This window comes from Myotis nattereri, assembly GCF_964212035.1.
Source record: "Myotis nattereri genome assembly, chromosome: 17".
Classification (NCBI taxonomy): Eukaryota; Metazoa; Chordata; class Mammalia; order Chiroptera; family Vespertilionidae; genus Myotis; species Myotis nattereri.
This window is the reverse complement of record NC_138092.1, coordinates 13,925,396-13,938,618: the sequence shown is the minus strand read 5'-3', so window position 1 is coordinate 13,938,618 and position 13,223 is coordinate 13,925,396. Positions and strand designations below refer to the sequence as shown.

General features: G+C 37.0%; 1 protein-coding gene across 2 annotated transcripts in view; it reads left to right on the top strand.

The window, feature by feature from the left end:
• Positions 1 to 11,993, top strand: part of AZIN1 (antizyme inhibitor 1) — a 36,834-nt gene extending 24,841 nt beyond the window's left edge. The window contains exons 5-12 of one of the 2 annotated variants that reach the window (XM_081111182.1): positions 499 to 671; positions 3,135 to 3,269; positions 4,182 to 4,263; positions 4,804 to 4,878; positions 5,598 to 5,760; positions 8,321 to 8,436; positions 9,063 to 9,277; positions 9,695 to 11,993. In XM_081111182.1, the coding sequence (XP_080967308.1) occupies positions 499 to 671; positions 3,135 to 3,269; positions 4,182 to 4,263; positions 4,804 to 4,878; positions 5,598 to 5,760; positions 8,321 to 8,436; positions 9,063 to 9,277; positions 9,695 to 9,803 (1,068 nt within the window). In that variant the 3' untranslated portion in view covers positions 9,804 to 11,993. Of the gene's footprint in view, positions 1 to 498; positions 672 to 2,985; positions 3,270 to 4,181; positions 4,264 to 4,803; positions 4,879 to 5,597; positions 5,761 to 8,320; positions 8,437 to 9,062; positions 9,278 to 9,694 lie in introns of both variants that reach the window. The other variant, XM_081111183.1, reaches the window with a different exon arrangement.
• The last annotated feature ends 1,230 nt before the right edge of the window (positions 11,994 to 13,223 follow it).

Below are 13,223 nucleotides of genomic sequence, written 5' to 3'. Positions count from 1 at the left end.
TCTCTCTCTCTGATATATTTTTATTGATTTCAGAAAGGTAGAGAGAGATAGAAACGTCACTGATGAGAGATAATCGATTGGCTGCCTCCTGCACATCCCCTATTGGGCATATGCAACTCGGGCATATGCCCTTGACCGGAATTGAACCCAGGTTCCTTTAGTCCACAGGCCGACGCTCTGTATCCACTGAGCCAAACCAGCTAGGGCTATTCCTCATTCTTAGGCTAGACCTAGCTAGACCAAGTAACTTCTGATGACAAGTAATATTCTAAATTAAGAAATTTCTCTGGTGGTAATTATACCTTTTAAAAGGTTTTAACACAGGGTAGTATATAGTAAGCATTACCAGAATATATACTATGGCATTATGTAATACTAATTTAACCTCATGTAACTTGAATTTAACAAAAACTAAATAAAAATATAAGGTAGTAATTGAGTGAAAAGTAATGGGAAATTTGCCTTTTAGATGACACTATTTAACCTCTATTTTTACAGACCGAAATGGCTTTAGTGCAAGAATTGGGTGTGTCTCCAGAAAACATCATTTACATAAGTCCTTGCAAGCAAGTGTCTCAGATAAAGTATGCAGCAAAAGTTGGAGTGAACATCATGACATGTGACAGTGAAGTCGAATTGAAGAAAATTGCACGTAATCATCCAAATGCCAAGTAAGTGTAAAACTTAGTACCTGGGTAGATTATCTTCATTGCTTAGGGTTTGGGTTTGTCTTATCCTGGGAAAAGGAGGCAGTTATGTAGAGCAGTGGGGTGTATTAAAATTACTTTAACTTACTTAAAATTTCTACATAGAAAATATAGAATCTATGAACTCATAGCTTCAACTTCCAGTTTTGTATATTAAATATATATACATATAATTTTTTTCACCTTCTTAGTGTAGGGAAAAACTAAATATGCTTTATCCTTTATACTATTTTGTGCTTCTATCTCCCATCCAATTTTCTGAGTTGCCATTCCATTGCTAGTGTTTTATTGGCTATTTCTGACCCTTCAGGTGGAGTTAGGATAAGATAAGGACAGTTTAGGGCGTGAATTTATAATCTTCAACTTAAGGAAGATGTGGTTGGTGGGATAAAAATTAGGGCCACAGCTATATTTTTATAACCATTTTTAACCCTAACATATGTCATGTTAGGAACAAGATGCATTTTGGTCAGCTTTTTTCCCTGTTTAGCTAAGGATATATTCTGCTCTTGGCTGTAGCTCTTGAATGGTTGTCCTTAGTGATTTGAGGGATTTCTTTAAAGTCGACACTTCTATTTGAACAGGAAGTGTGATATATATATATATTATTTATTTATATACACACACACACACACACACACAGACACACACACATATATATATGTATATATTTTTTTACTTTGCATTCCAAGATTCTTTTTTTAAAAAATATATTTTATTGGTTTTATTACAGAGAGGAAGGGAGAGGGACAGAGAGTTAGAAACATTGATGAGAGAGAGACATCGATCAGCTGCCTCCTGCACACCACCTCCTACTGGGGATATGCCTGCAACCCAGGTACATGCCCTTGACCGGAATCAAACCTGGGACCCTTCAGTCTGCAGGCCGACGCTCTATCCACTGAGCCAAACCAGTCAGGGCGAAGATTCTTTTATAAATTAAAAAATTTACTTTTTAAAAGCAAAACGTTTTGCCCTAGCTGGTTTGGCTCAGTGGATAGAGCGTCAGCCTGTGGACTGAAGGATCCCAGGTTCGATTCCGGCCAAGGGCACATGCCGTGGTTGCAGGCTCGATCCCCAGTCGGGAGCTTGCAGGAGGCAGCCAATCAATGATTCTCATCATTGATGTTTTTCTCTCTCCCTCCCTCTCCATTCCTCTCTGAAATCAATAAAGAAATATATATTTTTTAAAACAAAAAGTTTTAAGGCAAAAATAATCTCAAGAGGGATTCAATATATACTAAAAGTATATTGTATTAGCACAAAATTACTTGCTTTGCTTTCAGAGAGGAAGGGAGAGGGAGAGAGAGATAGAAATATCAGTGATGCAAGAGAATATCTTGTCGGCTGCCTTCTGCACCCGCACAACCCAGGCATGTGCCCTGACGATAAATCGAACCATGGCCTCCTGGTTCAGAGGTCAATGCTCAACCAGAGCCATGTGAGCTGGGCATGTTTGCTTACTTTGAATGAGTTATATGTTCCTGGAAATGTGTATCATCCATATTTTTTTTGTATATTTATAATTTTCTTAAGTGATGTTAATGTTATCCTGAGAAAGGTATCCTGATAGGATTGATACCCTAAAAACCTTTGGGCTTTTAAAGGAAATTTTCTAGAGAACTGTCTCTAAAAGTTTCTGTTCCATGATCTTCTAAAGATAAGCCTTAATTTGGATGGAATGTTTACTGTGTTAAATTGTAAACTGAATGGTACATTTTTGCTAGAATTTATTCTACCCATAGAATAATTTAGTTTTTATCAGACTTGCCCACTCATCATCATTCACCAAAACTTCCTTGGAAAAACAGTATTTGTGTATTTGCAGTTTTTAGTGGTTTTGTAATCATTTGAAGATCTCATCGTTTTGTCTAGATTGTCATGGTTTGAAAGGAAATACCGAGTAAATTTAAGTCAGTAGTTTAAAAAGCTTTTATACAAATAAAATAAGTGAAAGCTTCCCAAATTTTTTGTTAGATATAAGAGGTTAATAATGTTCAGAATAAGTGGGTGGAAAGTTAGTGGCTAGAATAATTTAGAAATTTGAAACATTTGAAGCCCTAATATTTTTACTGAAAAAAAATGATGGCATTGCTATTCAATTTAGTCTTTCCAGGTGGATTTATGGACTGATGGACTTCATTTGAAAGTAATGTCTTTCATTACAGAGCCTTACCTACCCTTGCTGCTACAACAGAATCTTAACTTCCTATTTCCAAATTCCATCCTTTTAAGCTTCATGCTTTAGGCCCTAATTGCTAGTTTTTTCTCTATACAGGATTGTTTTTCATTAGGTTCACTTGATTCATCCGTCGCTGGATTTGGGAACACTGGCAACATAATGAAAATTTCTACAATCTTCAGGCTTCACATGTGCTGATGATGATGTAAACCAACTCTGCCCCAATCATCTTCCCCTTCTCTTAGGGTCTTACTACATATTGCAACAGAAGATAATACTGGAGATGAAGAGGGTAACATGAAGTTTGGCGCTACCCTGAAGAACTGTAGGCATATCTTGGAATGTGCTAAGGAACTTGATGTCCAAATTATTGGGGTTAAGTGAGTATTTGTTTTAAAATCATTTTATGGTGATAATCTTTGTCTTAAGATTATTGCTTTAAGACTTCATTTGTATGAACTCATAGATTCAACTTCCAGTTTTGTATAATATATATATATACACACACACACACACACACACACACACACACATACATATATACATATAATTTTTTTTACCTTCTTAGTGTAGGAAAAAACTGGATATGCTTTATTCTTTATACTATTTTGTGCTTCTATCTCCCATTCAGTTTTCTGAGTTGCCATTCCATTGCTAGTCCCATTATAGTACAGGATCTTGCTTTTTAAATTGTTCATAAAGATGAATAAAGAATCGTTGGTGTTAATCACTACTTTAGGTGATAATGTTGACATTTTTTTAAGTTAGCATAGAGGGGAAATAACTTTCTGAGGGTAAACTATGAATTTTAACAGATTTATGTAATCACTGCCACAATCAGAGTACAAAATCATACTTCAATTAAATTTAAGTATTCTCTTCTAAATCTGTCACTTACATAATATTGACAAGTTCAGATGTCAGTAATATTCAGCTGAATTAACGTTCATTTGTATTTCACAATAGACATGTTTTTATGTTTTGTCAGATAAAATTACACATTCATATTAATGGTTTTTGTGGCCCAGTTTTATTGGTGGAACTTGTTACTCTACGATATCTGCAGAAATCTTCCCTTCCCCAATCTGATAGCCATGAATCATGACTGATAACTCATTGTTAAGTATTGTAACTTGATGATTAGAGGTTAGGGCTTTTAATACTTTAACTATTCGGTAAAGTTAAGGTAAAAACTTAATTGTGTCAATATGGTGAATGAGAACTGAAAGGAATTACAGGAAGGACCTCTAAAATTTGCTGCTGCTTTAAATTTATTACTTTATTTTTTTCAGATTTCATGTTTCAAGTGCTTGCAAAGAATCTCAAGTATACGTACATGCTCTATCTGATGCTCGATGTGTGTTTGACATGGCTGTAAGTTTTTTCCTTAAATTTTGATATTTTTATCAGGTTGTTAGAAAAACACTTTTTTTAAAAAAATATATATTTTATTGATTTTTTACAGAGAGAAAGGGAGAGAGAGAGAGTCAGAAACATCGATGAGAGAGAAACATCGATCAGCCGCCTCCTGCACATCCCCCACCAGGGATGTGCCCGCAACCCAGGTACATGCCCTTGACCGGAATCGAACCTGGGACCTTTCAGTCCGCAGGCCGACACTCTATCCACTGAGCCAAACCGGTTTCGGCTAGAAAAACACTTTTATCTCTGAAGTACTCTCATTATACTTATGACACACACCGTACTTATTTTTTTACATTATAAGCAGAGTTCCATACAGTTCATTTTTAAAGTGGGTGAAAGAATTAGTGATTTACTTGTCTGCAAGACAGTACAGACAACATCAGGAAGCTAACATATATAACATTTAATTTGCTGCTGTATTAAATGTCAGAACAGATATTTATCAACCTGGGAGGGGGTTTTCAAAATGTCCCTATTTTTCATCTCTAGGGAGAATTTGGCTTCACAATGAACATCTTAGACATTGGAGGAGGCTTCACAGGAACTGAATTTCAATTGGAAGAGGTAAACTCAGTGGGTGGACATACTGGAATAATCTCTTATTCCTTGCTACTTAGGTGGTAGATTAGTAAGTAGCCTAGGGTTTTTACAGTGGCAGGAACTAAAAGCCTGTAATATCTTTTTTTTTTTTTTTTTTAATATATTTTATTGATTTTCCACAGAGAAGAAGGGAGAGGGATAGGGAGTTAGAAACATCGATGAGAGAGAGAAACATCGATCAGCCGCCTCCTACACACCCCCCACTGGGGATATGCCTGCAACCAAGGCACATGCCTTTGACTGGAATTGAACCCGGGACCCCTCAGTCCACAGGCTGACGCTCTATCCGCTGAGCCAAACCAGTTACGGCAAGCCTGTAATATCTGTTTAAAATTTGATTCTAAGAAAATGAGCAGGCAATGAGAAGACCTAGCTAACTTTGATAAGTTTAATAAAATAAATTTTTTTTACCTCTGTATCATAATAACTTGATCACAGAAAAGTTTCTATTCTGTTGTGCTCTTACAGACTGCTTGATGGTACAAATTCACAACATGGATAACTTAAGCTATTTTACCCATGTGTATGTCACTCCTTAATTTCCTGCTCTGTCCTCCTCCACATTCTATAATACCTAAAAATCGATTTGAAGTTTTGATCCCTTGTTGCTAGACAGGAAAGTGGCTTAATTTGAATTGTCTAATCCAATATTGAAACCATAATGTGGGATTTAAAATCCATAGGTGAATCATGTTATCAGCCCTTTGTTGGATGTCTACTTTCCTGAAGGATCTGGCATTAAGATCATTTCAGAACCTGGAAGCTATTACGTGTCTTCTGCATTTACACTTGCAGTTAATATCATTGCAAAGAAAGTTGTTGAAAGTGATAAATTTTCCTCTGGAGGTAAGTTACAAAGTTTATAGTTTCTTCTGTTAGTAGATAATTCCAATTATTTTGAAGATGAATTTATCAGATACTATAGTGTAATTATATTGTATGACATTTTATGGATTATATAGGTGGGTGGTCTTCAGCCAGCTATAGGCAGTTTGGGAACTTTTCAAAATGTCCACCAGACGTCCTGAATGCAACTCTCATGTGCTGATGTTGAGCTAGGCATGTTTTAGATACACTTCTCCCAGGTGATTCTCATCCCTTGTTAAGCAGTGTTTTATTATGGGTTTTTTTTTATAGTCACATGAGTCACAGGGAGTATCTGCCTCGTACTTGCTTACATAACAAAGGCCAACAGAGTCCTTTTAATCTAGACAGTCTAAAAGTATCATTTATTTTCAAAATTCACTATTTTTTAAAAAAATACTTTTATTGATTTCAGAGAGGAAGGGAGAGGGAAAGAGAAACATCAATGATGAGAGAGAATCATTGATCGGCTGCCTCCTGCATGCCCCCCATTGGGGATCAAGCCTGCAACCCAGGCATGTGCCCTTGACCAGAATCGAACCTGGGACCCTTCAGTCCACAGGCTGACACTATCCACTGAGCCAAACTGGCTAGGGCTAAAAATATCACTTTTAAAAAAATGGGTAGGAAGGTACTGTTCTACAGTAAGGAGACTTATTTCTTCCCGTAGTTTTTTTCCTGTAAATAAGCAAGAGTGAGGTAGTCTTTTTTTTACCTTTGAGTTCTTAATAAACATATTTGTATATCAAGAGCTGTGTGGTACACCACAGGGCACATTTGGTTTCTCCCTCTCCCTGTTGTAACTCCCTTCCCAACGAGAAGCCTCGCTCCCGTTATTCCTCTCTCTCACTTGCTTAAGCCTAGAACACACAGGAGGAGTTTCCAGAATAGCCAATTCATACCACTGCATAACAGCAAGCCATTAACTAGACCAAGCATGTCAAACTCAAAGGCTAGCACGAGCCAAATCAACAAGGTTTAAGTTTATGTGGGCCGCAAAAAAAAAAAAAAAGCTTCCATTTTCATAGAAATGTAGGTTTATTTCAGTTGAGACGTGCTGAATACAAAGGGCTGAAATCAATGTCATTGTTAACATAAAATAATAGAACATTTTATTTATTTTTTTAAAATATATTTTATTGATTTTTTTACAGAGAGAAAGGGAGAGAGAGAGTTAGAAACATCGATGAGAGAGAGACATCGATCAGCTGCCTCCTGCACACCTCTTACTGGGGATGTGCCCGCAACCCAGGTACATGCCCTTGACCGGAATCGAACCTGGGACCTTTCAGTCCGCAGGCCGACGCTCTATCCACTGAGCCAAACCGGTTTCAGCAAAATAACATTCTTGTACAAATCTTAATTCTTGGGTAAATGATTAAGAATAGTTATTCGGTCATAGAATAGAGGTTTTCAAAGATATCAATGTGGTGGTACTATTTTACCCTCCCCCAGGCAGTGTAAATTACATGCAGGCTCTGCTTGTTTCCCCACCTTTATTGATTTTTCAAAATATATATTTTTATTTATTTCAGAGAGGAAGGGAGAGGGAGAGAGATAGAAACATCAGTGATGAGAGAATCACGCCCCCCACCAGGAATGGAGCCCGCAACCGGGCATGGGCACAGTCCGCAGGCCAATGCTCTACTCACTGAGCCAAACTGGCTAGGGCAATTTTTTTTTTTTTTTTTTTGCATTGCATTGCCTATGTTATCCATTCAGTAAGTGTGTGGTGGTGATAGCTCATTGTAGTTTTAATTTGTATTTACCTGGTGATGAATGATATAGAGCACTTTTTCATATGTTCATTGGTTATTTTCCTTAGTGTAATGCTTTTTTTTTTTTTTTTTTTTAGGCTAACAGTTTTGTTTAAGGTTATGTCAGTATATATCTGTGGGTTGTTTTTGTTTTTTTTAACATTGACTTTTAGAAAGAGAGGAAAGGAAGAGGGATAGACAGAAATATTGATGAGAGAAAAACATCATTGATCAGCTGCCTCCTGCACGCCCCCTGTTGGGGTTCTTGCCGACAACCCTGGCATGTGCTCTGACCTGTAATCCAACCAGGACCTCCAGGTTCATGCCCAACCACTGAGCACACCGGCTAGGCTGTAGGGGTTTTTTAAGTTAAATATTTTAAGGCCCGGTGCACAACATTCGTGCAGGGGAGCGGGGGAGTTCCTCAGCCTGACCTGCGCTCTCCTGCAGTCCCTCACCCCTTGGCTTAGGCCTGTCCCACCACCGCTGCTGTGCTCGCCAGCTGTGAGCTCGGCTTCTGGCTGAGTGGCACTCCCCCTGTGGGAGCACACTGACCACCAGGAGGTAGCTCCTGTGTTGAGCATCTGCCCCCTGGTGGTCAGTGCATGTCACAGGACCGGTTGTTCTGCCATTCGGTCAATTTACATATTAGCCTTTTATTATATAGGAGGATGTGAAAACTAGGAATCTGTTCTATAAATTTTTTATGTATTTGATATGCATTTCATGATAACTATTAGGCATTTTACTGTAAATTCACCTTCATTTTTTCCTCTTTATTTCAGTAGAAAAAACCGGAAGTGATGAACCAGCCTTTGTGTATTATATGAATGATGGTGTTTATGGTTCTTTTGCAAGTAAACTGTCTGAGGACTTGAATACCATTCCAGAGGTTCACAAGGCAAGTTCTATTACAAATAATGTTAAATCTGCTCACTTGGCAGTTTGTAAATTGAGCTGATATTTTAAAGCTGTATCCTAGTTTTTGAAGAAATACTTTAGGTTAGGTACTACCCTTTTTTGAGGATCTGCACTCTTCTTTAGTCTGTTGCTTTAGATCAGCAGTTCTCAACCTGTGGGTCGCGACCCCTTTGGGGGTCGAACGACCCTTTCATAGGGGTCGCCTAAGACCATCGGAAAACGCATATATAATTATGTATTGTTTTGTGATTCATCATTATGCTTTAATTATGTTCAATTTATAACAATGAAAATACATCCTGCATATCAGATATTTACATTACGATTCATAACTAGCAAAATTACATTTATGAAGTAGCAATGAAAATAATTTTATGGTTGGGGGTCACCACAACATGAGGAACTGTATTAAAGGGTCGTGGCATCAGGAAGGTTGAGAACCACTGCTTTAGATGGAGTTATGAAGGACTACCACTGATCCTGGCTCTAGACCTGCCTTTCATGGCACATTGGATCTGAGAGTAAAAAATGCTCTTATCTACCCTCAAATTCAGTAACCTGCATGAGTGAAAACTTACACTTTAAAATACTTTTTCTTTCCTACAGAAATACAAGGACGATGAGCCTCTGTTTACAAGCAGCCTTTGGGGTCCATCCTGTGATGAGCTTGATCACATTGTGGAAAAGTGTCTTCTTCCTGAGCTGAATGTGGGAGATTGGCTTATCTTTGATAACATGGGAGCAGATTCTTTGCATGAACCATCTGCATTTAATGATCGTCAGAGGCCAGCTATTTATTACATGATGTCATTCAGTGATTGGTAAGGTGTTTTTATTTTAAAGCAGATTTGATATTCGAGGTGACAGAATGTTTGCTAATTTTTTAAAAAATACATATTTTTATTGATTTCAGAGAAGAAGGGAGAGGGAGAGAGAGATAGGAACATCAATGATGAGAGTCATTGATCAGCTGCCTCCTGCACATGGCACACCGGGGATCAAGCCCACAACCCGGGCCTATGCCCTGACCGGGAATCGAACCGTGACCTCCTGGTTCAGAGGTCCACGCTCAACTACTGAGCCATGCCGGCTGGGCACTAATTTTAATTTTGTGATGAGTGCATAACTTAAAGTAATAGCAAAACATTCATCTTTTAAGGGTTATTGAAAGATATTTTATTGTCAAGTCAGTAGTTCGGTGATCTTTGTGCATAAATTCTGAATTATCTTTTATGTAGGTATGAGATGCAAGATGCTGGAATTACTTCAGACACGATGAAGAACTTCTTCTTTGTGCCTTCTTGCATCCAGCTGAGCCAAGAAGACAGTTTTTCCACTGAAGCTTAAAACAGGCATTAACGAACGCTTCTTTAGATCTGAAGTTGTAGGTTAAGCTTGTCTGGTCTACATTCCAGTGTGGGAAAAATTCAATCAATCTTATTCTGTTAATTCTCTTGGAAACAAACTACTAGTAATAACTATTTGGGACCAGACAAAAACAGCTTTCATCTATAATTCATGGGGGGTTAATTGGGAAATTTAGATGATGTATCCAGATTTAAACTTACCAGTTTGTTCTGCCCCTTAAGCGTTTAAAATAAAATATGCAACAAAATGGATGACTTAGTGGAGATGGAAGCCCATTAATTGGGTTCCCCATTAAATCGTTTACATACAAGTACACAGTTTTTATACTAAGGATTTGTGTTTAAAGTCTTGTAAAGTTAATGTCTTTCACCCAGATATATCAGATGTCAGTGGAAGACCAGTGTGACTTCATTAGATGCGTTTAGTGTATTTAGAAAGTGTAAATTTGTGCTTTGAACTGTAGTTTAATAAATGTAAAATTGCATCATAGTATTTGTTGTATTTGACCTAATGTAACCCTTGTATGATTGCAATAAAATTTTGTGTAGATTTTACTGTTTTTTCAGGCTAAAACTTTGGGAAAGGGGCTAGCTAGCAAAGGTAGTTTTGAAATAGATGTGTATATGGACTGTTTTGAAGGTTATTTTCTTTTATAGCCCACTTAAATTTAGTTTGACTCAGTACATTTCAGTTATTTAACTAGTAATTTAAATAAAATGTTTCATTGTGAAGTTAAGATGCATCATGGAGAGTTGATGTGCAGTAAGCATGATGTTTAACAATTTTAACACCAAAAATGTTAATCCTGCATAAACCAATTGTAATAATAGGTGTTTCTGTATAGATAGAATGCATAGAGTAACTTAGTAAATCTTTGAATCACAAATCTTTTGGCTGAGATGGACAATTCTATTAAATACTCTGAATAACCTGGGGGGAGGAAAAGTAAAATTGCAGAAAACTCGGCAGCACACTAAAACTTAAAGAAGGGCTACATCTATATCCAGAAACCTGATACTCTTGCATGGAATATTATTTAATTTCAGAGTTGTGAGGGGCTGAGGGGGAATCACACCTATTTCCAATTTCTCAGTTTGCAGTGATTTCAAACTTTAGGGGTTTGTTTTATTTAGCCAATCGATTAGTTTCTTATTTCCCCATTTGTTCAGCTTAGTTATGCTTTTAATTCTTTTCATATTAAAATTTTATGGTGATTGGGGGGAAGGGAGTTAGGGTCACTTATCTGACAGTTGTTGCCAGGAATTTGCATTGTTCACTGCTAGTATATTAGTAATCCTAGATCTCAGAATCATAATAGTAATAAAATAAACAACAGGGGTCATATTTTCCTAACTTACTCTATGTTCAGATGTAGAATTTCTGTCTCCCAAGAGGAAATGTGACTTCACTTTGGTGCCAACAGACAGAAAATTCTACCTGTGCTACATAGGAGAAGTGTGGAATGCACTTAATAGCTGGTTTTTACACCTTGATTTCAAGGTGGAAAGAAATTGATCATGAATCTCAATAAATTTCACTTAAACCAGTAGGTGCTTAATATTTTTTGATTTGATTAATGCCCATTTGAATTTTATGGGTTCTACTAATGAGAAAATTTAGGACCCCAATCCATTGTCATCTTATACCTTGGACTTTACCAAGGTATAATACGGGGTTTTATGCAAAATTCCAAGCTACCATGCAACTTTTTTTAACCGAAATAAGGAGGAGGAATTGTTCCCAACCTTTTTTGCATATTGTGCTTTGGTCCAGAAATGCCAGATCTTTTAAAAGATGTTACAATTTTGAGTCTTTGGCTTGACTATACAACCTTGAGCTTCATGGAGTGTCAATTGAGCTGTTCTATGTATAACAGCTCAGAGTTGCAAAATCACATGTGAATGATACGGTAATTTTAAGAAATGTCTGTATTGTATTTGAAGACTGTTTGCCATAAATCTGAAGTTTGAACTTATGTATTTCAATTTTTATGCTAAAAAAGTACTAAATTAATGTAACAACCTTTTTTTTAATTTACAATATTGTAATCTCGGTTCAGAATTTAACTGACTATAAAACCCAAATGATTTCTATATAGTAAATTGAACTGTAAAGGTATCTTGTGTGTGATTCTGAATACACAGATAAAATGTTTTTTATTCCTCCTTACGTTTTATTTTGATGGCTTCTATTGTGAAAGAAAGTTAAAATTCCTTATCAGCTTTGGATATTAGCTTGCTGAGTATTATTTCAGAATCTTGTTTTATTACAGAGCAACAAACTGAATTTGGTAAAATGATGCTGGGCATTACAGAAGGAACAATGAAGATTTTGATAAAATACACACACACACAGCCACATTTTCTAGGCACATTAATTGACCAGCCTCCTAACAATTTTAAACTTAGACAAGGTGAAATAATTTATAAATTGACCTAGTTATTCCAAGTAAACATGAGCACAGATGATATACCATTCAGTGCAAATATTGGGTTGAAAAAGTCACACTGCAGTCTTTTGGTCCTTGAATGGGGGAGTTAAAATTTCCTCTAGTTAGCAACTTGACCAACAAAGAATGCTTGCTTAATGGCTTCAAAGTATGAAATCAGAAATAAGTCCATATCCAAGTTACAGTAATTCTTGTCTACCCTGAAGGCAAAGTAGAAGTATGGTTTAGGTCAGTCATGGCGAACCTATGACACTCATTTTTTTGGTTGATTTTTCTTTGTTAAATGGCATTTAAATATGTAAAATAAATATCAAAAATATAAGTCTTTGTTTTACTATGCTTGCAAATATCAAAAAATTTCTATATGTGACACGGCACCAGAGTTAAGTTAGGGTTTTTCAAAATGCTGACACGCGGAGCTCAAAAGGTTTGCCATCACTGGTTTAGGTATTTGCAGGTGGAGGCCTTCGGCATGGCCAGGAGTAAGAGGAAAACCAGTTCTGTTCTGTACTGGCCATTTGCTGGGGGCTGGTCTCTACCTATTTTTAAAGCAATAAGCTACCAGCTGTAAGGTTGCTGTATTTTCTAGCAAAAGTATGTTACAGCTACAATTTCTGGAGCTTTTTCTCTGCTGGGGCGAATCAGATTTGGGTCATGGATCATTTGGGCTGAACATTTTCCCAGCTTTGCTAATTAGGGGCAGGGAAAGGACAGAAATAGGAAAGGGCTCTGAGTTTGAAGAAATTCTGGTCATGTATGATTATTTGGGCAAGTTAAACCTAACCTGAAAAGTAGCAGTTCCTACTCTTAAATGTACGGAGGAATTTTGTGGATGTTACATGTGTCTTAATCGTAGTACATATTTTCACCCGGAAAGGAGTATAGGTAGGGGAACATGAAGCCACTCCAGCTGAAGGTACTCAGACTCAGTGTTACACAGTTGAAGGATT